Source organism: Perca fluviatilis, chromosome 17 (genome assembly GCF_010015445.1).
Source record: "Perca fluviatilis chromosome 17, GENO_Pfluv_1.0, whole genome shotgun sequence".
Classification (NCBI taxonomy): Eukaryota; Metazoa; Chordata; class Actinopteri; order Perciformes; family Percidae; genus Perca; species Perca fluviatilis.
Window position 1 is genome coordinate 23,064,184 of NC_053128.1, and position 25,318 is coordinate 23,089,501.

A 25,318-nucleotide genomic window follows, 5' to 3' on the forward strand; every position below is an offset into this window, starting at 1 on the left:
CATAAAAAAACACATACATCATACAAAATGTTATGGATTCATTCACGACTTAACAGAAAAAAAGAATATAACAGACACTGAAATGCTCCAAATAATAAAAATATTAAATAATACAATAAATCAACTGACTGTTTTCTTCTAATCACAATTTAGACACAAATCTTCATTTTGATTATATTGTCTGGCAGGATTTGATCTTTAATTAAATTACTTTACTGGTCAAAGTAACACATCATAGCAAAGCACTTTTAATGTGATATAACAAAGTATATATGTCAAGAGAAAGTACTATTATTTTTCTATAAATATGTTTTACACCTTGTAATTATGATTTATTTTACAATTACAGTTTTTTTGGGGTTTGCAGGGCAGCATTATCAAATTTTTTTTAATCTTTCCCAGCAGTTGAAACATGAAAATGGAGCACAGCCAATGGATGTTTATGGAAAAGCACAGCATATGTTCGTACTCAGGAGAAATTGATACTTTCAGTTTTAGGTGCAGGGATTTATTTGGTGAACCCAGTCTTCTCCTATTACTCTCCCTGCAAAAACTGTTTGACTCTCAACATGGCAAGCATATACTTAATTTATAATTAGTTGTAGATTTTTCATGACATAAAAAAACAAACCATGACACATATTTTGATTTGATTAAATTGACTTCATGGCCAAAAGATACGTTTCACAGATCAGAGAAGAGACATCTGGCCTATGCGAGGATTTGGCTCTGCACAGTCTCACATTTTTGGAGAGAACACTCAGTAACAGTTGGTAGCTTTAAATAGCCCGCTGTAATGAGATGCATTTAAAGATAAACTGTTAGCTTTTATTACACGCTTTTATTGTCCTGCCAAATCTATATAAAGTAAGTTTATTGGTTAACTGGTAATTAAACACAATAGCACACAAATGCAGATTGTAATTTTAGATCAATAACGTGTGATTAAGATCATCATCAGTTTTACCACTAAAATATTAATTGATCAGTTTTACGTTTGGCTGGCTCAACAGGTCTGTAATGGCACATTCTGGCTAGAATGGAGAGACAGGAATGCAAAATTGAGAGAGACTTTGCTTTGGTTACCACGCTCAGTGTTGAATACACACTAAAAGGATCTAAGATAAGTGTAGTGAGAGAAGATATGTCTGCAGATATGTCTGCATATAATGTCTGCATTTAATGTGTTATCTACCTTTTCTGTATTTTATGTGTTTTTCAAAAGTGCGCAAGATGTTGCTCTTCCCCTGACCAGATTCTGGTTCCCTGGAGTACAGTGACAACTTTTTTTGCCAACATTTCTTCCTCTGCTATTTTCCTCCCTCTAGACAACCAGACACATAATAAAGATTGCCATGAAAAATTGAGACTAAAAAAATGTCTATTTCAATCATCTTTATTAAAAGAATTGTAAGCAAGAAATCAGGAAATCGGTACAAATGATTAGGATGCCATAGCAGGGTCATAAGTAATTAAAACATTTTACATTGGATCTAAAAGGAATTGATTGAGTTGAGATGATATATCACTGATAAGTTGTAGTCCACTTGTGAAAAATACTTGCAAAAGTGAATGGTGAGGTAACTTTGTAAAGCCAGTGTGAGCATATAACAAAATTGCACTAACTATCTACACGTTCAAAGACCCATATGGGAAAAAAACAAGAACTCTGCTTCATAAAAAAACACATACATCATACAAAATGTTATGGATTCATTCACGACTTAACAGAAAAAAAGAATATAACAGACACTGAAATGCTCTAAAAGTTAAAATCAGCTGTAGGCAAAAATAATACAATAAATCAACTGACTGTTTTCTTCTAATCACAATTTAGACACACATCTTCATTTTGATTATACTGTCTGGCAGGCCTTGATTTTTAATTAAATTACTTTACTGGTCAAATGAACACATCATAGCAAAGCACTTTTAATGTGATATAACAAAGTATATATGTCAAGAGAAAGTACTATTATTTTTCTATAAATATGTTTTACACCTTGTAATTATGATTTATTTTACAATTACAGTTTTTTGGGGGTTTGCAGGGCAGCATTATCGAATTTTTTTTTTTTATCTTTCCCAGCAGTTGAAACATGAAAATGGAGCACAGCCAATGGATGTTTATGGAAAAGCACAGCATATGTTCGTACTCAGGAGAAATTGATACTTTCAGTTATAGGTGCAGGGATTTATTTGGTGAAGCCAGTCTTTTCCTATTACTCTCCCTGCAAAAACTGTTTGACTCTCAACATGGCAAGCATATACTTAATTTATAATTAGTTGTAGATTTTTCATGACATTAAAAAAAACAATGACACATATTTTGATTTGATTAAATTGACTTCATGGCCAAAAGATACGTTTCACAGATCAGAGAAGAGACATCTGGCCTATGCGAGGATTTGGCTCTGCACAGTCTCACATTTTTGGAGAGAACACTCAGTAACAGTTGGTAGCTTTAAATAGCCCGCTGTAATGAGATGCATTTAAAGATAAACTGTTAGCTTTTATTACACGCTTTTATTGTCCTGCAAAATCTATATAAAGTAAGTTTATTGGTTAACTGGTAATTAAACACAATAGCACACAAATGCAGATTGTAATTTTAGATCAATAACGTGTGATTAAGATCATCATCAGTTTTACCACTAAAATATTAATTGATCAGTTTTACGTTTGGTTGGCTCAACAGGTCTGTAATGGCACATTCTGGCTAGAATGGAGAGACAGGAATGCAAAACTGAGAGAGACTTTGCTTTGGTTACCACGCTCAGTGTTGAATACACACTAAAAGGATCTAAGATAAGTGTAGTGAGAGAAGATATGTCTGCATATAATGTATTATCTACCTTTTCTGTATTGTATGTGTTTTTGTGTGGGCCAGATGGCTCATACTGAGGACAATAAAACAAACTTTACTCTCTGCTGGGCTGCTGGAGGTTACCGGGGCCACAGCCACAGCTGCGGGTCAGCTGCACGGATGAAATGACGAGGGTGCGAAATTCATCCATGTAGAGGACAGGCACCATTTCCTGGGAAGTGGGCTGACAACACGGCACCTGGAGAGGAATAAAGAGAGGGGGAGTAAGGCCACTGCAGAAACTGCCCAACAAGACTAAACAAAAGATTGACTTGTATTTAAGTTTTTTTTTCCTTCTAAGGTATAAAGTTCTGGTTCTTCAAGTGAAGACAAATTGACATAGTAATAGACATTTACGCTGACTGAAGAAAAGAAAATGCAAACAGTTGTTTCATGGTATAGTAGAGGTGCCATATATGCAGATAAGAAAGAAAAAAATAAAGAATAATTTAACCAATGCCAATGAGATTAACAAAAAGATAAAACAAAATTCCAAAAGTGGTCCTTTAAAATGCATATTTTAAAAGATACATGCTGGAACCAAAAAGTTATGCCATCTTCTGTTTCCATAACACATATCTGCTGTCACACTGCAATAATTTCTGATTGACCAACTTTGGGGAGTGTCTTAGCTTGTATTTGCTACATTTGTGTTGCCAGAAGGACAAAACTGGCTTATCTATTGGCAGCTGGTTCACCTCCTGAACACACCAAGGTAAATTATGTGCTGTTGTAGCTCCAAGACACTGAAACTCAGGCACAGTGCAAAGTAAATAAGTACATAGACTCAAGCACTGCACTTGAGTTGTAAGAGAGGGAGGAAACTACTATAAAAGTATCTATGTATGTACATGTATATCAGTACAACATAAGGTAATTGGGGTTTGCAGACACTTATTTCAATATTCAAATGTTAGAGAATTATACCTGTGAGTCAGCATCCTGGACATTGGTGTGGGATGATGGACATTGCTCAGTGTTAACTTCATGGTTGCACAGTGCACACTTAACGATGGTAAGGCTGGCAGGATGGATCACCCAGTTGTCCCATCCCAAGTCTGGTAAACATAAGAATTGATATTAGAGTACATGCATTACTATATCTCTTCATGTCGATATGCATGCACACACTCGTACTTACATACACATTGTTGCATACCTTTCATGAAGACCTCAGAGGCCATGGAACAGCACTTCAGGTTTGTACAGTTTGCAACATCAGGTGACACAGAGTGGCCAGAGGAGGCTGGAACTTAAAGGACATAAAGAAAAGACACTTTTGGCTGCGTTTGGCTTTGAAAAGGCCACTAAGGATTAATAACAGGCTGGGAAAAATTGGGATCTAGAGTAGTTTCTTTGAATTTTGTTTTCCACTTACCTACAGTATCCTTGGCTCTGTGAGCAACCGTGCTGAAGGTGTTCCTCCATTGCTCTCTGACACCATCCAGCCCACCAACAGGCAACTGTGGCTCAGCCTGCAAGTTGAGAGTCTCGAGAAGACCCTTCCTGATGGACTGCAATGACCCACTCTGGCCCCTGAACATCACATATCACTCAGGTTATTTATTTATTTATTTTTTCTTTTGGGCTATTTTTTTCAAATATGTTTATTGAGCACCAACCATACAAAGTGTACACAATATGAAACAGTACTTATAACTATGCAACAGTGCTCACATTTTTTCATTTTTTCCCACACTCTCCCTCACCTCCCCACAGTACACTATCCCTGACACCTACATAGGGTCCCACACCCTGGTGCCCCCCGCTCTTAGATAACACAATACAAAAAATAAAAAAAAATAAAAATTAAAAAATATGCATTGGTGGTTAGTTACACTGTAAATCCAGAGGACATAAACATTTCACTCATCAGGCATGATATCTAAGGAGTCCACGATGGAAAGCAAGGGGTTCCAAATTTTATCAAATCTCCCCAAAGAGCCTCTAAGGGAGAACCTTAGCCTCTCAAGTTTTAGATTATGTAGGACTTCCTTAATCCATCTGTCTCACTCAGGTTATTTAAATGCATAATATTACAAATTATTGCACATGTGCATGTGTTAGTATCTGCATATGACAGACACCTAAAACTGCTGTAATGCTGTATGCTGTAACCCCCCCTGACTAATTATTGGTTCCCCCCCCCCCGTGCCACCCCACACCCAAAAAATCCTGGAATCGTCCCTGCAGACACCCTCACTCAATACCCTCAATGAACTGTGGAAGCACTTTACAGATGTTTGGCTAAGCCAAGTGAGAGAAATCTTCTCTTGAAGAGTGAATGATTACACTGCTAAACATTAAACAAAACAGTGTGTTACATCTTTGCACAACATTCTCAGAAAACCAAATGGTCTCTGAATCATACCCATAATCTATTATTACCCTGGGGAAAAGGCCTCAGCACGCATATATCTCATTACATGACTTTGTGACCTAACAAGATGTTTCGCAATTCTTTGGACAATCTTAAGGAAAATAGTTTTAAATGATTCCTGCATGTCAATGCTAACAAAAACAGAAAATTGCATAGGCACACAAAGTTGGATACTGACCTGTGATGGGAAACAGGCGAGTTAACAGAGGCTGCAGGTTCTTCCTTGGATGGCTGCAAAACAAATGCAATCACCACTGAAGAGCCCAGAAGCATCGTCATGACTATGAACGCAAAGGACATGGTGCATGAGCCGGATGGTCACTCTGTAGATCAACTGCTTTCGGAGTCAAAGTCACGGCGGAGTGTTGGTTCTGTGCGTCTGGTTGGAGGAGGAGAGAGGAGTGAGCAGACAGTGATGCTGCACTAGGTATAGTTTGTCAGGGCCTGGGAACCTAGGTTTTTATCTCTTGTACCCTAGCTTGGCCTTGAGATACTTAACATTGTGTGTAGTTTAGCCAACCAATGTAGTACAATTTGTAACCAAATTCCTTCCTTCCTATTATACAGATTTCCCCTTTTGACGCCCCTTATGCAGCAGCAAAATAAATAATCTTATTACATACTACTAGTATCGTATACGCTCAGTGGCCACTTCTTTTCTTATGAAACTCATGTTTAGTTGACATTGGTGGAAATGTGTCTCTTCAATTATGTTTACGACACAAATTGCCCTCTGGGACAAATAATAAATAAATTGATTGATTGATTGATCATTTATGTTTATTACTTAGCTATCAGATAAAGATGGTGTTGTACTGGACTACATTATATTGAGATTTATATTTTTGGTCCTCCCTATTTACACCCATGAGCAGAATATTAAAAACTATTCTGGATACAATACTTATTATGACCACAATGCTAAAACATATACTTTAACACCTTGATGACAGTATCAACAAAACCTTAACTTTAAAGGCATCGTAAAAGTCAACAGTTCTATTGGATTGCATTAGGCTGTACAGGTGTCACTGTGTGTATATTTTGCATCAGCTTGTTCCAGTTCTTCATTGGATCTTTATGATGTTTACATTGAGCTAAATATTCATGGTTACAATATACAGTACCAGTCAAAACACACTGTTTCATTAAATGAAAATAGTTAAGAGTCCCAAGCTTTGCCCCGACGTATTTGGTATTTTTGGACACTTTATTGAACAATATTTGGCTGCACATTATGAGTTTGCAAAGAGTGACCCACTGGCAGGCCACTGCTTTGTAAGAGTTGGTAATACCCTAACCCCCATTCAGAGAGTGACAAGACACCAAAGAATCTGAAAACCATAAAACACAAGCTGGCCTTTCATTTCTGCACATGTGCAATCAACTCCCACTTTTTGGCCAGACATGAAAGGCAGAAATCTCTGCTGATGAACATATTAACATTAGTCCCCGGCAGTTGTCATTCAAGGACGAGATCTTGGGGAGAAAGAAATGTAACACAAAGCAATAATGGGTATTGCAGGTGATGTTGCTATCTCAGAGTACAGAGCAAATCAGCTTGACAGAGTTGTGTGAGCCAGAGGCATGCAAAGAATGGTAACTCTCCTCACTGAGAAATAAACTGTGTCACAGCTAACTTTCCCATGTAGCCCAAAATACACAGCTTATCTGTTGCAGTTGCAGTGTACTTTGTATAATCAAATCATAATTCATCAACAGTGCCAAAGGAATTCCTGGTACAAGCTGATACAAGACTTTGACAATGTTTTCTGCAGCTAATATTAAATCGGATGATTCTGAAGTGAGGATTATGTTCATTACTGCTGGTCTGCATTGATGCAGATAACATAATAAACTATACATATGTATATATAGTTTCTAATTAAATATCAGAGAGAAATGTTGCACTTTATACTCCACCACATATCAGACAGCTATAGTTACTAATTATTTCCCAGATTCAGATTTTCCATACAAAGCATTTGATAAAGTCATAGTTGGGGGCTCTTGTCACATTTCAGATGTCTGTGAGTTTCAGCAGTTCAAACAAAGACAGATTTCTACTCTAAACTTCTCATTTTACCATGTTGTATTGTTTGAGGCCCAAATAGTTTAATTTAGTCAATATTTCACCAAAACGTCACAAACAAATTATTATTATTCTTTACAACCCCATCGTTCATCACGACTCCTTAGATTTATCTTGTGACCCTTTAGAGGGGCCCGATCCCCAGGTTGGGAGCCACTAAACCAAAATACCAACAGGAAGTGTATATAAAGTAGTTAAAACTAGCTCCACCTCAACCAGCTACAACAGTTAAATGTTGCTTACACATCAGTATTAACAATGTAATAATATAGTATATGATAATTTAACAGTCAGTTTTTGGTTTAAGTACTTTTACCTTTCATAGTTTAAGTAAATTCTGCTTTGTACTTTGTTTGAATGCAGGCCTTTTACTTGTAATGGAGTATTTTCAAAGTGTGGTTTTGCTACTTTTAGGTAACTAAAGGATCTGAATATGTCTTCCTTCACTTTAAAATTATTAGTAACCCCAAATAACTTTGTGTCCTTGGTAAGAACATATCTGGGAATCAGAACACAAATGTTCGACAGGTCTCAACAGATCTCATCATCTTCAGGTCTCAACTTCTCAGTGCAGGAACACTTTCAGAAATGACAAAAAACATTCCTCAGCAGAGTTTTAGTGGTAATTGTTACGACATGCACATACAGACTAAGAGGGTAACTCCAGTTATATTCTATGTTTCTTACTGTAAACAAATCCATGAAAAGAGTTAAATTATTCTGCTAGTATGTGTTGTCTGATTATTCCTCTGTACCAAAGGCTCAATGTTGTTTTAAGCCCCCAACGTTTCCTTCCAGGCAGCGCTGCAACCGTTGACTTCAAGGCACCTAACCCTAACCTTAACCCTAACCATAACCATTGCCTAATCCTAGTGCCTTCCAGGCAGCACTGCCTAGAAGGAGACATTGGGGGCTTAAAACACCGATAAACGTACTAAAGACCTCCATTGTTGTACAAAAACTATTAAAAACACAGTGACAAACTTCGAATGGAGTTGGAAATTGGCTACAGATAATTAATATAACCAAATATAAGTTGATCGACTAGTGGTGTTTACATATCTAGGGGTTCAGGCGGCTGGTGGTGGTGTAATGGAGTGAGGGATACTTTTTGGCACACTTTGGGCCTCTTAGTACTAATTGAGCATTGTTTAAATGCAACAGCCTACTTGAGTAATACTGCTGATCATGTCCAACCCTTTATGAGCACAGTGTACCCATCTTCTAATGGCTACTTCTCAAACTGGTTTCTTGAACATGACAGTCCACTGTTCCTTAAATGTCCTCCACAGTCACCAGATCTCAATCCAATATAGCACCTTAGAGTATACGTACATATATTGTATTGTATGTTAAATTGCATTGTCCCTATCAAATAAAATATCATTTAACTGAATTATTGTGGGCCGGATTAACAAACTGTTGGTTTTAGTCTTTTCGTGGGATTCGTTGTACAATAACAACACACACACTCACACACACACACACACACACACACACACACACACACACACACACACACACACAACACACACACACACACACACACACACACACACACACACACACACACACACACACACACACACACACACCTGAGGTCACTGTGGGATACTGCAGATTTCATGCTCCTATAACCATGCATGAATGAGCGGAGTCCTTGAGTTATCAGACTTCTCCCACCACTTTCTTGTTGTAGTACAGCTGGGAGTCACACCACAGACAGCTGCTGCTGGCCGGGATCACAAAGGGCCTTTCTAAACAGATGAAGGGCTGTGGAGGATGCAATGTGCAGATGTTCCACAAGCAGACAACACAGAGGACATTCTTGAAAGTTATTTCAACACACAAAATACATTATAAAAAACTTACCTTTTTGTACTCTAGTATACTATATGGGAAAAAAGTATACTATATGGGAAAAAAAGCTTTATGATTAAAGGATAAATACAGATAAAAGTTTTGAAAAACAGACTGTTTTGGTATGAGGACTTGTTGTAAACAGAACTAAACAACTCTTAGGGTGCGAGTCTGAAAATTAGAACAAGATAAAAATGTTTCAGAAATTAGAATTGCTGGTTTTAAATGATTTAACTGTTAACAGCTAACCAGCTTTAAAATTATTTGAACAACACAAACATACTCAGTTATTACATAAAGACAGGGATGATATTGATGTTCTATGTGCAACTTTGCTAATGCACATATTGCTTGTCTTCACCTAATACTTCTTCTACAAATATCAGATTTTTCTTGACGTTTTTATAACCCATATGGCAAATTGTTGTTCTGAGGCAACAAAGAAAATGTGGGTGGTGGTGATTGGTACATTATCAGAAGAACCCCACCTTCCAAAAAATAGGGTGAAATAGACATGCCGTAGATGGTTTATGGTGTTTCCATAACTATGTCTACCATCTGTATATCTATAATATTCTGTATTACCGAACGTAAATTGATTAAGAAATGTGTCTGTATTTACAGAATAGAATAGATTAAATCTTTATTGTCCACCAGGGTGGAAATTTTCCTTTGGCCCACCAGACATACAAGAAATAAACATACAGACAACATATCAGACATAGTAAGTTGATTATAAAAAAAGATATCAAGATAAAAACCAAATAAATATGCTTAACTTCATTAAGATAGCAGCTCATATTGATGTTGTCACTTGGTTTGGTTGAGGATACTGATGGCATTTGGAATAAAGGATTTTTAAAAAACACTTTTCACTTTTCACTCTAGAGGCACTCTGAAGCGCCTCCCAGACTTCAGGAGCTCAAACAGGCTCGAAAGTATAGAATATATAGAAATAGAAAATAGACAGGTCCAGACTAGCCAGGGGTCAAATAAACTGTTAATGGAGATAATATTGACGTTATTATTATCGTATGAGTCACAACAATGACACAGGCCTTGAGCAGAGGCCAACACAACCTCCTTTCAAAACAGACGCTGCCCTTTATCAGAGCCTTCATCCGTTTATTAAGCGTAGATGCCAGCCGTAGTAAGGTTTAATCCTAATCCACTTGCATCTTGTTTTGTTATAGTGATCACGGGGCCTTTCCCAAGACAGTTGGCTCTGCTATTCACAAGCTACTCAGCCAGTGTTGCGTTTGTGATGGATGGGAGTGTGTAGCTGCAGAGAGGGGACTTCCAATTAAAACATTACAGCAACTGGGACCTTTGCTGCGGTGCCTGGGAAATGAAAAGGTCTAATTGATAACGCATGCTTTATTTCTAATTGTTTTCCCTTCCAAATTATAACAGTGTGGCTGGCAAGTTTGTAGAAAAAAAATTACAAGGTTTCTTTAAAGGCGTAGAAAAAGGGAGGGTAAGTCATGAAGGAAAGGTAACGTGGTCAGGTAAGGTTCCTTTGGACCAATCCGGTACTTGATTTTTATTTGGGTGTTGATTGTTTTACAATATTGTTTGGTAATATTTACTTTTAATAGGCCCTTTAGACAAGTGTGTATTCTATCCATACATTTGCAATTAAGTTGTAAAACATCCTGTAGTTAGAAGAAATAATGCGGGAAAAAAAAGAAAATGTATTATGTAGAATCTCAGACTCACTCATGCAAGTATCTTTATCTTTAACAGTGAAAACAGCAAAGGGTCATGGGATGTGGCATGGGAAAAACTCAACTACAGCTGAAGAAATGTGACAGAGGTGTGTGGTCTTTATCTAAATCATTCTACTGAAGAGTCAAATGTTCCCTTTTTTTGCAATAATTTAATGTCAGTGTGATTGCTATTTTTCATTTCTAGTAAGCATCTCAGTTCCAGGTAAATATGGGTTCAATTCCATCCGGCTTTACACTCAGTATCGATAAACAAATTAGCAGTGTTTGCTTACTTTTGCATCTCTCAATTTTTCTGCACACTGTGAAGCTGCCACTGGTAAGTCTGCCCGTCTAGATCTGAGATAGGGAATTAATGTGTTGGCTTTGGAAGAGGAATGTTACCTTAGCATGGTTATGATCAAGTGCTTCCTTCTTCTCTCCCAAATCTTCAGCAATCAGAGCGGCTCTGTTGATCCAGCGCTGGTACCGTCAGTATGCTGCCCGGCTGGAGATGAGACGCAGGTGCACGTGGAAAATCTTCCAGTCTATTGAATATGCAGGAGAGCAAGACCAGATCAAGGTGAGCTCACACAATTTAGAGAAAATGTTTGCACAGAATTATTATTAATTAATTTTCAGATTTGCCCTAATTTGCCATAGCAGCTTGGTGGATGTTGGTCAGTAACAAACATCTCAACAATTGTTGGATGTACTGCCATGATGTTTTGAAAAGATGTTCATGGTCCACAGAGGATGAATGCTTCTGACCTTTTCCTGAACCCAACTGTCCCGTTCTTCCCGCGTGTCACAGAACCGTAAACCCACCCATGACCTTTTCCTTGACTTCTTCCGTGGGCCCATCACGGAATGTTTTGCGATTCCGTGAAACTGCCACAGATTTTGAGTTAAGGGGCCGTGTTCATTTCAAGGAATTCTGTGAGATCAGGTTGGACTTTGTCCTCCCCTGACGCAATGTATCCTCTTGCGGCTGACATTTGTGGTTCAGAGTGAAATATCTTGACAACTATTGGATGGATTGCCACAAAAGTTGGTTCAAATAGCCTACTCATTGGCCCTCGTTTATCAATCTAAGTAGAAACCATAGCAGCGCAGAAATCATCTTATGACAGGCTTCAAGTGTGATTCATGAAAGATTCGTATCACACCAATCAGAGCGTAAGAATGGTCGTACATTGATAAATGCAGCGACTGGAAACGATATTAATTTAAATTTCACGCCCCAATGTAGTATTCTCGGTTTTGAGGCCTCGCCCCTACAATTTACGACATGACGTAATCCGGCTAGAAGGCACTTTTCAGAGGGTTCATGGTTCATTTGCACTAACGTGTGTAATTTTGGCAGCCTGAAAACTGTTATTGTTGTTTTCGGGTCAAATTCGACCCATTTTCAAAAAATGTCTATATCAGAAATTTGGGTTTCTTTTTACCAAATTGTCGATGGTTCCAGACGACGCTCTTCACAAGTAAAATACATAATCAGTTCACTACTTTTATTACATTTGGGTGTTTTGATCAATTTTATAGCATTTGAAGAACAATTGGTGAAAGAACGTTGAAAAACGTGACAAAAATTTGGGAAATAGCTTTTAAAAACGTGGGGGAAAGTGACAAAAACATCGAGAAGGAGGCCAAAACGTTGAAAAAAAGTTTGAATTTGAAATTCTGACAGAGAAAATTAAAAAAGTCAAAAAGTTGCATGGTCGACGGGAAGACAATAGCAAGTATGAGCATTCTTTCTACAGCCTTTAACCCTTGTACAAGGGTTAAAGGCTGTAGAAAGAATGCGGAATGAAAAGAGATCAGTGATGCAGTCAACAGTGGTAAATTGGACTCCAGCTGAAGTTTATTTAATATACATGCAATCTCTTAGGCCTATAGTGTATTTAAATAAACACACAGTAGCGGAGTTTATGCAGTGTCTTTGATTTGACTCGTGTTTTTTTCATCGTTCACTTGGCCATTAACGACATTTTAAAAGAGAAACGAAAACCTGAAGAATAAATAAAAATGTTGTGCATCGTTATGTTTCCTGTATTGAGTATCATTGCCATACATAACACTATACCTTTTAATAGCGAGGAATAATATCCTGTCAGTTGGGGCTGTGCTGGACACTGCTCTCTGGGCATCGGGTCATCTGGCTCCATGACTACACTTATGGCACCCTGTTTTCCTGCGCGATGTTGTGCAGAATCCCACAGGCTAAAACAATGTTGCAGACTTGTTCTGCCGTGTATAGTAGCCCCCCCCCCAGCCTACGCTCACGTTCAAATTGATAAATGCCTTGCTTTGCGTAGGAATCGGCGTAGGCCTACGCCTGTTTTAGGTCGTACGCACGTTTCATAAATGAGGGCCATTGTAGGACTATAGGATGAATCTGAATGACTTCGGTGATCCTGTGATTTTAGGGCCACCATGAGGTTGATATTTTTGTATTTGATTGATATGACTACAAGATGGACTGCTGTGATATTCGATACGGACATTCATGGTCCTCAGAGGACAAATTCATATTTTTGGGGGTCCCTTAACTTTTCGTCTAGTGCCATCATTAGGTCAAAATTTCAGTTTGTCCAATTCTTTGGTTTATGGTCAAATATCTGCAAAACATTCACCTTCACATTCTCACCAGCCTCAGCTATACTTTGTGTTTAATGCTAATTTCCTGTATTTTATAAATTCTATTTTTCCTTTCTGCAGCTCTATACTTTTTTTGGGTTCTTGATGGACCACTTCACCCCAGCCAGCAGTGAAAGTAAGACTGTCTCTCAACTCCTGTGTAATTCACTGATTTGTAGGTTTCATTGATTGCTAACTCTACTTCCTGCTGGGAAACGTAATGTGGCTTTCCTTCACCACACTGATCCACTTCCCTCTTTCCCTCCCTTACTTTAACATAGGAAACCTTATATCTCACATCTTTCGCAAGAATGAATTCTGTCATGACACAGAATGGGAGAGATATTTTTGCTACAAGAGCATTGAGGTAACTGACAGCTACACTGGCCCCCACCTTACTTTCCCCATGACCTTCTGTGGCGTGTCTAAGCTGGTGGAGGCCTTCAAGCACAAACAAGTAAGGACACAGGCACATAAAATACATTCAAGGCAGATAGTCATAGTAGACACATGTATCTAATGGATACCTTTTTCCTCAGGGCGAAGTTTATTCATACTTGCTTTTTTCCCAGTAGCAGCTTCATGCTCAATATGTTCTGCAGCTTCTCGGAGAGACTTGGAGACTTCTAAGAATTTTTCCAAACATCAGTCAAATCTCTGCCTACCACAACAAGCAGATTACCATATGCGGTACGCAGCAGCAGGCTTTTGCTGAACACATTTTGCTCTGCTATTTTTGTCACACATTCTTTGTTATTGCCCTTGAAACACTGTAATACATTTATTTATCACTTTGCAGGAGATTTACATGGGCAGCTTGAAGACCTGCTGTTGATATTCTATAAGGTATCAGCATGCAAATCAACATATTGACAGAAAGGGATGTTCATTTTAGTTAACACCTTGAACTTAATCTGTCCAGAATGGTTTGCCGTCCTCTGAGAAACCGTATGTCTTCAATGGAGACTTTGTGGATCGTGGTAAAAATTCATTAGAGATCCTGCTCATCCTATTCGGGTTCCTGCTCGTCTATCCCAATGATGTGCATCTGAACAGAGGGAACCATGAGGACCACATTGTAAACCTGAGGTAAGATAGTCTGTTTACTGCTTTCCTTTTCTTAAACTCCCATTTAGTGGCTTGTTCTGCCTGTTTTCTTAGTATTTATGTTTTTGTACATATGCTCATACTGTATATGGCTTTATGCAATTAGTGTTCTGATTATATTCAACCTACGGCAATGTGTGTACACTAATCTAGTTGTTTGTTTTCTCCAGATATGGTTTCACTAAAGAAGTTTTGGGAAAATATAGGGTAGGTCCTATGTATTTTGCTTTAACATCACTATTACAGTGCTACACACACACATATATATATATATATATATATATATATATATTGAAAACTGTAGACATACACCGTCCTGCTGGGCGGCTGTGTATTATCCATAGCCGAAAATAGTGAATACACTATTTACTCCTGTTAAGGTACCGTTAGCTAAAACCTATAACTACAGCTTTGTGATGCGATTTTTTAGATCTACAAATGATTGCGACAAGCAGGTTGAAAATAACAAATGTGAACCTCATGCTAGAAAAAAGTCAGGAGAATTCATAGTATGGGGACCATGAAGGTCTGTACAAAATGTCATCGCAATCCATGCAATATCTGTTGAGATAATTCAGTCTGGACCTGAAAATTGCCCAAATTTATTGTAATAATTACTCTTACTGTGTGTAAGTCATCGTAAATTGTGAGCTTGGTCCGCAGGTGCATGGCAAAAAGATCCTAAAGCTTCTCCAGAAGATTTTCAGCTGGCTGCCTCTGGCCACAGTGATTGATAACAAGGTGCTGATTGTGCATGGTGGGATCTCTGACAAGACAGACCTTGACGCGATAGCCAGAGTGGACAGACACAAAGTAAGAGTTCAGCATCAATTAAATTAGCGTATTTGGTGTGTTTTACAGGCAGAAAATCTAGTAATATTATCATGATAAACCTATCAAGTTGATTTAATCTGTGTATTTTTGATTATGCGCAGTATGGGTCGGCTCTCACGCCTCCGAAGCCCACCAAGCATGCAGTCAATGGCAGTAAGACTCAGACAATAAACAACAGGGAGGCCTGTGGACCAGTGGAAGGCCGACGTCGAGTGTGTTCTCTGACTTACTGCAGCTCGGGCCCCGCTCACAGGCACGACCTTCCACGCCGCTCGCTCCACAACGCGCACGTGAGCAGTCAATTCAACTGGTCGTTGGAAAAAGAGCTGAAAAAGAGGCGCAGGATGGCAGGGTTTGACCAATCCTACGGAGAACTGAGGAAGTCTGACTCGGACTCAGACCCGGAGTCTGGAGAAACAACAGAGACAGATGTGGGTGAGTGGAAACAAGTAAGTGACAGAAAGGATGTTGAAATCTCAGTGGTTGTTACTGTTTTGGCGATGTTCAACACTAATCAGCTGCAAATATGGCTTGACCCCAAAAAAATTCTAACAAAAGATTTTTCAGTGGTTTACAGTAGTATCAGATGTACCTAAAAACATACTAAAAGTTTACCAAAGTTTGACTTCAAGAAAGGCCCCATTTTCAAAATGGCGGCCGCCAGGTCCTTAAAAAGACCATTACTCCTTTGTATTCCTACTACACCATGAATACTGGTACCTTATACATGTTTTGGCCATTTAATATTCTAATTAGCATATTTGTATGATAAATAAGCACAATTTTATATATATATATATCTATATATATATATAGATATATATATATATATATATATATATATATATATATATATATATATATATAAACAGACAATTTTATATATATATATAAAATTGTAATTGTAATTATAAAATTTCCCTTAAGTAATTGCATATTTCTCATATCATTTTGCCTAGTGTTGGTGGTTTCTGTCCATCAGCTCCCTTCTGATGAACCTCTACCACATCAGAGCCATCTCTTAAGTTTTTACAGCAAATGTGGCAAGTTTCTTGGTTTACAACAATATGACTCACGTTCAAAGTTGGAGTGTACTTTTTCCTCAAGCTAATCCAACAATGTCATCCTCTCTTAATACACTCACATTGTTGGCCTTTGTCATGTGTTAGAAATCTTTCTAATGTTCTTTTTACTCCCCCATAAAATGACACTGAGCATGTGTCTGAGAATAAGACATTTGTGCTGTAATATACACTACCGGTCAAAGGTTTTAGAACACCCAATCTTTTTAGTTTTTTTATTGAAATTTGAGCAGTTCAAGTCCAATGAATAGCTTGAAATGGTCCGACGGTAAGTAGTTAACTGCTTGACGTTAAAAAAATAAGTAAGGTTACTCAAAACTGAAAAATAATGTACATTTCAGAATTTTACTAAAAAGGCCTTTTTCAGGGAACAAGAAATGGGTTAACAACGTAAAGCTGTTCTGGAGGTTGATCAAGCTTTGAATGTTGGTGCTACCAATTTCCACAGGTGTTCCAACTTGTCTGGATTACTTACAACCCCCTCTGTTTGTATAAAAGTATTGTTGGAACACACTGTGGTACCATACCCTCATGAGCATTGTATGAACAGTATTGTACTGCAGAAAGTAGTATGTTGCTATAAAAATGGTGGGAAAAAGAAAATTAACAATGGAAGACCATCATAACACTTAAGAATGTTGGTCTATCCTACAGAGAAATTGTGAAGAAAGTCAAGGTGTCAGTGAGTACAGTATTCTTCACCATCAAAAGGCACTTTGAAACTGGGGAAACTCTGACAGGAAGAGGTCTACAGAATCAGAAGACAAGTTTCTGAGAGTCAACAGCTTGCGTGATAGGCGTCTCACAGGACAACAGCTTCAAGCACAGCTTAATAGTGGTCGTAATAAGAAGTCTCAGTTTCAACTGTAAAGAGAAGACTTGGAGCTGCAGGTTTGATGGGTCGAGTTGCAGCAAGAAAGCCATTGCTAAGACGTCAGAATAAGAAAAAGAGGCTTGACTGGGCCAATAAACATCGTCAATGGACTACTGAAGACTGGAAGAAGGTGTTATGGACTGATGAATCAAAATTTGAAATCTTCAGTTCATCACGCAGGATTTTTGTACGCCATGAAGTAGGTGAAAGGATGTTTCCTCAGTGTGTGACATCAACTGTCAAACATGGAGGAGGAAGCGTGATGGTCTGGGGCTGTTTTGCTGGATCCAGGGTCGGTGATTTGTACAGAGTGAAAGGCACCCTGAACCAAAACGGCTACCACAGCATTTTGCAGCGCCATGCAGTACCCTCTGGTATGCGCCTAGTTGATCAGGGGTTCATCCTACAGCAAGATAATGACCCAAAACATAAGTCCAAGCTATGCCAGAACTACCTTAGCAAAAAAGAACAAGATGGTAAGCTTAAAAACATGGAGTGGCCAGCACAGTCACCAAACTTAAACCCCCATTGAGCTGGTTTGGGATGAACTGGACAGAAAAGTGAAAGCAAAGCAACCTACAAGTGCCACACATTTATGGGAACTTCTGCAACAGAGTTGGGAAGAACTTTCTGAAGAATATTTGATTTCCATTGTAGAAAGAATGCCACGAGTGTGTTCAGCTGTTATATCTGCCAAAGGGGGCTACTTTGATGAGTCAAAAATTTAGACTACATTTTGGTTTATAAATTGATTCCATGATTTCTTTTTTAACTTAAATTTGTTCTATTCTTTCATTTGAGAGTACAATGAGACATTGAACTGCATGAATTTCAATTAAAACCTGGAAAAACTGGGGTGTTCTAAAACTTTTGACCGTAGTGTAAATTTTTTTTTCGGAGTGTCTATTTGCACCCCCGGTACGAATAGCCTCGGCCACACAGCTGAGCTATTTACACCCTGTGACGTAACAACAAAAAAACGTTGCTCGCGTGCACCGAAATCATGGCGGACGTTCATCTTCCATGACTGCAGAAACTGGCATATTAGGGAAGTTTTGTCTCTAAAGTTTATAACAATTGAATTTCTAGCGGAAAATGGATACTACAGTTGCGCTTTCTGTCTTCAGTGAAAGCATACAACCGTTAGTTTGTTAGTTAGTACATATTTTTTTGTATCCAGTATGGTTACCTAGCAACCGAGGCTTGAAGAAAGCAAGTGGTAAAAAGTTGTTCAACTTCCTGAAAGAACTGCTAGGTGAGTGGTTAGTGCGCTTACCTTTATGGGAGTTTGGTGTTCGATTCCCCTGTGTGGTGATCTTATTTTTTAAAATTTGGATTGGATAATTTGCATGCAATTGCAATTTTTTTTGCAGGTGGGTAGGGGAAGACTCATGAATATGCCTGCTCTGGTTGGGTTGGTTAGGTTTAGGCAAGAGGAGTGGGATGGTTATGGTTAGGGTAAGAATGTCAGGGCGATAATATTCCAAAAAGGTGTAATACATGAGTAGTATGGATAACTGTGTGTAAATATATGCCAAGGTACTGTAAATGCACAGGGGTGCAAATAGCATACATTGATATTTGTACCAGGGGTGCAAATAGCATACACTTCTAATTGTACCAGGGGTGCAAATAGCATACACTTCTAATTGAACCAGGGTACAAATAGCATACTGCTAATTGTACCAGGGGTGCAAATAGCATACACTGCTAATTGTACCAGGGGTGCAAATAGCATACACTTCTAATTGCACCAGGGTACAAATAGCATACTGCTAATTGTACCAGGGGTGCAAATAGCATACACTGCTAATTGTACCAAGGGTGCAAATAGCCTCACCCTTTTTTTTTTACCCACCGCACGGAGGAGGGGTGTGGTGGTGGGGGGTAAAAGTAATTTAAGTTACTTTTGGGTGGAATAACTTTTACATTGAATGTCAAGTCTGTGTTTTAGCAAAAAAAGGGTATGTGTCCAAAAACGCATACTGAATAGGAGTTACATGACATAGGTTAAATCGTTTACATCTCTGATTCACCCCAAAAAAGATAAAACCTTACAGTTATCTCACGAAATGTATTCCATAAGTATGTCATCATGTCAGTGCAATTTAGACAAGTCCAATGGATTCATAGACCCAGAAAACATGGGGTTAGACACCAAGATTACTTGGCTAGGTCAAATAATGAAGGAGTTAGGATATTTTGAGGGCTTCCTGCCCATCTTGGACGCCATCTTGAAAATTACACTTTTATAGTGGTCAAACTTTGGTAAACTTTTAGTATGTTATTAAGGACACTTAATACTACAAAAAAACAGAGAAACCTTTTGTTAGAATTTTTTTAGGGTAAAGGTGTTTTTTTTCATATATGCAGCCGCCTACACTGAGAACACTGAGTATGTGCATTCTCACATTTGAATATTTCCTGACTTCACCGACTATTTCACTATGATTGCTTCGGGCCACCCAGATAGTGGATGTGTTGTGGAGTGACCCAATGGCCCAAAATGGCTGCATTCCCAATGAGGTGCGAGGCGGAGGCTGCTACTGGGGGCCAGATGTCACTGAGGAGGTGCTGGGAAGACACAACCTTCAGCTCCTCATCCGCTCCCATGAGTGCAAACAGGACGGCTATGAGTTCTGCCACAACCGCAGGGTGAGCACAAAGATACACAGGAGGTAGAGGTTAAGGTGGAAAACTGATTTTGTAAAAGTACTTTTATTTTGAGTGGCTTTGGTAAGTATGACAGGAGATGAAAAACCGGGAAAACGTGTAAGAATTTGCAAAATGGCTTAACACAAGTTGTGACAAATCCACTCATTTAAGCAGCAATCAGTGGATCACATACAAAGTCTTAGCACATTTACTAAATGTCTTCTATTGCATTCAGGTGCTGACTATATTTTCAGCATCTAACTACTACGAGGTTGGCAGCAACAGAGGAGCCTACATCAGAATGGGCCCCGATCTGGTCCCCCACTTCATTCAGTACCAGGCCAGCAGGACATGCAGAGAGCTCACCCTGAGACAAAGGTACAAGTACAAGGCTGTACAGAATTGAAGATAACAGTGTCCCACGAACATTTAAACACATAAAAGCTTGTGTGCACAGTGAGATTGTATTAACACAGTAGCTACATATGGGGACACACTCAAATTATGATTATTTCCAAGTGATTTCAAAATTTATATAGTAGAAGTGAAAAATCTTTCTCTTTACCTGTTCTTTGTCAGTGTCGGGTGGACAGAGAGATCAGCTCTGAGAGCTCTGAGGGAACAACTGTTCGTACATAAGTCCGATCTCATCAGTGCCTTCCAGGAGTTTGATCCTAACAACAAAGGTACTGAGCAGCAGTGACAACTTTTAACACGTTAACACTCAGTTTTGCACAACAGTAGACAACTTATCGTGTCAGTATGTAAATAACTCCACTGTATATTCGTGTCTGTGTCTCAGGGATGATCTCTCTGAGGCACTGGGCCAGCGCCACAGAGAGAGTACTGAATCTGGGTCTGCCCTGGAGGTTACTGCGCCCTCAGCATGTAAGCAGCACCCAGTGTGGCATGGTGGACTACCAGCAGTGGATAAGGGAGCTCTCCATCACTGAGCCCAAACAAGAGGTCAGCCTTATACCACTACTGTTTAATATCCTTCTTTCTCAGCCTGTTTCTCTATCTCTGACACACACAATCTTGATTAATTTGTCTCTTCGATTTCAGATCTCAGATAACAGCATCCTGGAGACTATGTACAAAAACCACTCTAACCTAGAAACCATCTTCCGAATCATAGACACAGATCACTCAGGTCAGTAAGCAGCTTTGCCTGGATCCCAGACACTAGCTTCATGTCTTTCTTTCGTTTTTAGCCATGCCGGCAGCATGACTTTATGGATGTCAATCTTTCAGTCTGGCACTTTGGTCAAGACTGAAATATTTCCAGAGCAATAAGATGTGTTGCAATAAAATGTTGTGCTGAAATTCATGGTCCCCACAGGATGAAACCCTGTTGACTTTGGACATCCTGACTTTTCTTCTAGTGCCTCCAGAAGGCCAAACAATTAAAACAACGTAATGGGTTGCTATGATCATGTTACACTAAGATGGTGGAAATAGTAAACATGTTAGCATACTGAAGTTAGCATTAAGCTCAAAACACCACAGCCTCACAGATGGCTACAAGCATGGCTGTAGACTCTAAATCTTATCACTTTATGTGGGAATTTCTGAGAAGATTGAAGTGTATTTGGCAAGTTTTCAGAGACTTGCACTGCTTACTCCAGTATGTGTTGTTCTTTCAGAGTTGCGTTTCCTGAATTTCTACAACAAAAGTGGGAATACACACACACACACACACACACACACACATATATATATATATATATATATATATATATATATATATATATATATATATATATATATATATATATATATATATATATATATATATATATATATATATATATATATTACAGGCCAAAAGTTTGGACACACGTTCTCATTCAATGTGTTTCCTTTTTATTTTCATGACTATTTACATTGTAGATTCTCACTGAAGGCATCAAAACTATGAATGAACACATGGAATTATGTACTTAACAAAAAAGTGTGAAATAACTGAAAACGTGTCTTATATTTTAGATTCCTCAAAGTAGCCACCCTTTGCTTTTTTGATAGCGCTGCAAACCCTTGGTGTTCTCTGAATGAGCTTCATGAGGTAGTCACCTGAAATGGTTTTCACTTCACAGGTGTGCCTTGTCAGGGTTAATTAGTGGAATCTTTTCCCTTATCAATGGGGTTGGGACCATCAGTCGTGTTGTGCAGAAGTCAGGTTGATACACAGCCGACAGCCCTATTGGACAACTGTTAGAATTCATATTATGGCAAGAACCAATCAGCTAAGTAAAGAGAAACAAGTGGCCATCATTACTTTAACAAATGAAGGTCAGTCAGTCCGGAAAATTGCGAAAACTTTGAATGTGTCCCCAAGTGCAGTCGCAAAAACCATCAAGCGCTACAACGAAACCGGCTCACATGAGGACCGCCCCAGGAAAGGAAGACCAAGAGTCACCTCTGCTGCTGAGGATAAGTTCATCCGAGTCACTAGCCTTAGTTAACAGCAGCTCAGATTAGAGACCAGATGAATGCCACACAGAGTTCTAGCAGCAGACACATTTCTAGAACAACTGTTAAGAGGAGACTGCCCGAATCAGGCCTTCATGGTCAAGTAGCTGCTAGGAAACCACTGCTAAGGAGAGGCAACAAGCAGAAGAGATTTGTTTGGGCCAAGAAACACAAGGAATGGACATTAGACCAGTGGGAATCTGTGCTTTGGTCTGATGAGTCCAAATTTGAGATCTTTGGTTCCAACCACCGTGTCTTTGTGCGACGCAGAAAAGGTCAACGAATGGATTCTACATGCCTGGTTCCCACCGTGAAGCATGGAGGAGGAGGTGTGATGGTGTGGGGGGGCTTTGCTGGTGACACTGTTGGGGATTTATTCAAAATTGAAGGCATACTGAACCAGCATGGCTACCACAGCATCCTGCAGCGACATGCCATCCCATCCTTTTTGCGTTTAGTTGGACCATCATTTATTTTTCAACAGGAGAATGACCCCAAACACACCTCCAGGCTGTGTAAGGGCTATTTGACCAAGAAGGAGAGTGATGGAGTGCTGCGCCAGATGACCTGGCCTCCACAGTCACCGGACCTGAACCCAATCGAGATGGTTTGGGGTGAGCTGAACCGCAGAGTGAAGGCAAAAGGTCCAACAAGTGTTAAGAATCTCTGGGAACTCCTTCAAGACTGTTGGAAAACCATTTCAGGTGACTACCTCTTGAAGCTCATCAAGAGAATGCAAAGCAGTAATCAGAGCAAAGGGTGGCTATTTTGAAGAAACTAGAATATAAGACATGTTTTCAGTTATTTCACACATTTTTGTTAAGTACATAATTCCATATGTGTTCATTCATAGTTTTGATGCCTTCAGTGAGAATCTACAATGAAAATAAAGAAAACACATTGAATGAGGTGTGTCCAAACTTTTGGCCTGTACTATGTATATATATATATATATATATATATATATATATATATATATATATATATATATCCCTCTATTTGTCAAAGATTGTTATCAAGGTCTTTCTATAAGTGTTAAACATACTCTTCACACATTCATTAAAAACACCTTTCAACTAAATGTGAGTCAACAAAAGGCATGGCATGCAGACACAATACAGTTTTTATGCTACACACAGTTGGGAAGTGTACAACTACATGCTCCCTCCTTTGTGTTTCCTTCTAGGTTTGATCACTTTTGAGGAGTTTCGTCAAACCTGGAAACTCCTGAGCTCTCACCTTCAGACAGAGATCAGTGACAAGGCCATCGCAGACCTGGCGCAGAGCATCGACTTCAACAAGGACGGAGTCATTGATATCAATGAGTTCATGGAGGCTTTCAGGTTGGTGGATATCTCTGCACATACCTGAGGGCCTGGACTAGAAGCTGTAGCTGTACCTGCTGCTCTGCTGCATAGAGGAAACCAACAACTGTCTTGGATAGACTTGGTCACCTGGATACACATCTGTGGAAATTAAAATGTATAGTAGTGTCTTATCCATTTCACCTGTGCATATCAACCTAGATCTCTTCTACCGCTTATATTTTTGGCTCTCTTTTTTTACCTATATTTATGTAAGAAGTTAGTGTATTAAGGATTTATGTGTGTAACTTCATGACCAACTTAGTTATGCATAAAAAAACATGAAACACCTCATGTTGTCTTTGCCTTTGGGTAGTACTACTACATATATGAAACAGAGTGTCTATTTGCACCCCCGGTACGAATAGCCTCGGCCACACAGCTGAGCTATTTACACCCTGTGACGTAACAACAAAAAACGTTGCTCGCGTGCACCGAAATCATGGCGGATGTTCATCTTCCATGACCGCAGAAACTGGCATATTAGGGAAGTTTTGTCTCTAAAGTTTATAACAATTGAATTTCTAGCGGAAAATGGATACTACAGTTGCGCTTTCTGTCTTCAGTGAAAGCATACAACCGTTAGTTTGTTAGTTAGTACATATTTTTTTGTATACAGTATGGTTACCTAGCAACCGAGGCTTGAAGAAACCAAGTGGTAAATAGTTGTTCAACTTCCTGAAGGAACTGCTAGGTGAGTGGTTAGTGCGCTTACCTCTGGTATGGGAGTTTGGAGTCCGATTCCCCTGTGTGGTGATCTTATTTTTTAAAAATTTGGATTGGATAATTTGCATGCAATTGCGCAAGTCAGGACCCACGAACGCGTATTTCTTTTTTTTTTTTTGCAGGGTGGTAGGGGAAGACTCATGAATATGCCTGCTCTGGTTGGGTTGGTTAGGTTTAGGCAAGAGGAGTGGGATGGTTATGGTTAGGGTAAGAATGTCAGGGCGATAATATTCCAAAAAGGTGTAATACATGAGTAGTATGGATAACTGTGTGTAAATATATGCCAATGTACTGTAAATGCACAGGGGTGCAAATAGCATACACTTCTAATTGTACCAGGGGTGCAAATAGCATACACTTCTAATTGCACCAGGGTACAAATAGCATACTGCTAATTGTACCTGGGGTGCAAATAGCACACACTGCTAATTGTACCAGGGGTGCAAATAGCATACACTTCTAATTGCACCAGGGTACAAATAGCATACTGCTAATTGTACTGGGGTGCAAATAGCCTCACCCTATATGAAATCCATTAAAGTATAAAGTCTTCTGTGGCTCCAGAGGGAGATGTGCAAAGTCTGATAAATGTCCTCAAGTGATGTCACTTGAGTCAGCGTTGTTTGGGGCTGAAGATGACAAGTTTGAAAATGGAAA

At 39.0% G+C, this 25,318-nt stretch overlaps 2 protein-coding genes and 1 long non-coding RNA gene across 6 annotated transcripts; 1 reads left to right on the forward strand and 2 right to left on the reverse strand.

Annotated features, from left to right (window-relative positions):
* Positions 1-1,380: 1,380 nt before the first annotated feature.
* Positions 1,381-11,444, reverse strand: gsdf (gonadal somatic cell derived factor). 3 transcript variants are annotated; one of them, XM_039779793.1, is made up of 7 exons: positions 11,310-11,444; positions 8,934-9,111; positions 5,425-5,625; positions 4,245-4,402; positions 4,008-4,118; positions 3,794-3,924; positions 1,381-3,065 (listed from the first exon to the last, which is right to left on the reverse strand). In XM_039779793.1, the coding sequence occupies exons 3-7, from the start codon at positions 5,544-5,546 to the stop codon at positions 2,922-2,924; spliced, it is 666 nt and encodes a 221-aa protein (XP_039635727.1). In that variant the 5' UTR covers positions 5,547-5,625; positions 8,934-9,111; positions 11,310-11,444; the 3' UTR covers positions 1,381-2,921. The 3 variants fall into 3 exon arrangements, with proteins under 3 accessions (XP_039635727.1, XP_039635728.1, XP_039635729.1); XM_039779794.1 differs by lacking the exon at positions 11,310-11,444 and having other exon boundaries at positions 8,934-9,134; XM_039779795.1 differs by lacking the exons at positions 8,934-9,111; positions 11,310-11,444 and having other exon boundaries at positions 4,026-4,118; positions 5,425-5,739.
* Positions 10,387-24,227, forward strand: LOC120545462 (serine/threonine-protein phosphatase with EF-hands 2-like). Of its 2 annotated transcripts, XM_039779791.1 has the most exons (20): positions 10,387-10,554; positions 10,945-11,014; positions 11,113-11,130; positions 11,236-11,244; positions 11,360-11,487; positions 13,629-13,683; positions 13,829-14,004; positions 14,123-14,237; positions 14,347-14,393; positions 14,470-14,636; positions 14,825-14,861; positions 15,318-15,467; positions 15,590-15,937; positions 19,914-20,099; positions 20,335-20,477; positions 20,679-20,785; positions 20,902-21,065; positions 21,165-21,252; positions 21,746-21,775; positions 23,758-24,227. In XM_039779791.1, the coding sequence occupies exons 2-20, from the start codon at positions 10,963-10,965 to the stop codon at positions 23,940-23,942; spliced, it is 2,205 nt and encodes a 734-aa protein (XP_039635725.1). In that variant the 5' UTR covers positions 10,387-10,554; positions 10,945-10,962; the 3' UTR covers positions 23,943-24,227. The 2 variants fall into 2 exon arrangements, with proteins under 2 accessions (XP_039635725.1, XP_039635726.1); XM_039779792.1 differs by lacking the exon at positions 21,746-21,775 and having other exon boundaries at positions 10,389-10,554.
* LOC120545464 lies at positions 20,130-20,774 on the reverse strand. The gene is made up of 2 exons (XR_005636700.1): positions 20,665-20,774; positions 20,130-20,466 (listed from the first exon to the last, which is right to left on the reverse strand). It is a non-coding gene; the product is annotated as an uncharacterized LOC120545464 (long non-coding RNA).
* Positions 24,228-25,318: the final 1,091 nt, after the last annotated feature.

Bases quoted from the DNA above. Each gene is read 5' to 3' on its own strand.
- gsdf (XM_039779793.1), bottom strand. From the start codon at position 5,546: ATGTCCTTTGCGTTCATAGTCATGACGATGCTTCTGGGCTCTTCAGTG. The intron at 4,403-5,424 runs GTCAGTATCCAA...TGTGATGTTCAG, and splicing joins TCGCCTGTTTCCCATCACAG to GGGCCAGAGTGGGTCATTGC. The intron at 4,119-4,244 runs GTAAGTGGAAAA...ATGTCCTTTAAG, and splicing joins CAGAGCCAAGGATACTGTAG to TTCCAGCCTCCTCTGGCCAC.
- LOC120545462 (XM_039779791.1), top strand. From the start codon at position 10,963: ATGGGATGTGGCATGGGAAAAACTCAACTACAGCTGAAGAAATGTGAC. The intron at 11,488-13,628 runs GTGAGCTCACAC...TCCTTTCTGCAG, and splicing joins GAGAGCAAGACCAGATCAAG to CTCTATACTTTTTTTGGGTT. The intron at 20,100-20,334 runs GTGAGCACAAAG...TATTGCATTCAG, and splicing joins AGTTCTGCCACAACCGCAGG to GTGCTGACTATATTTTCAGC.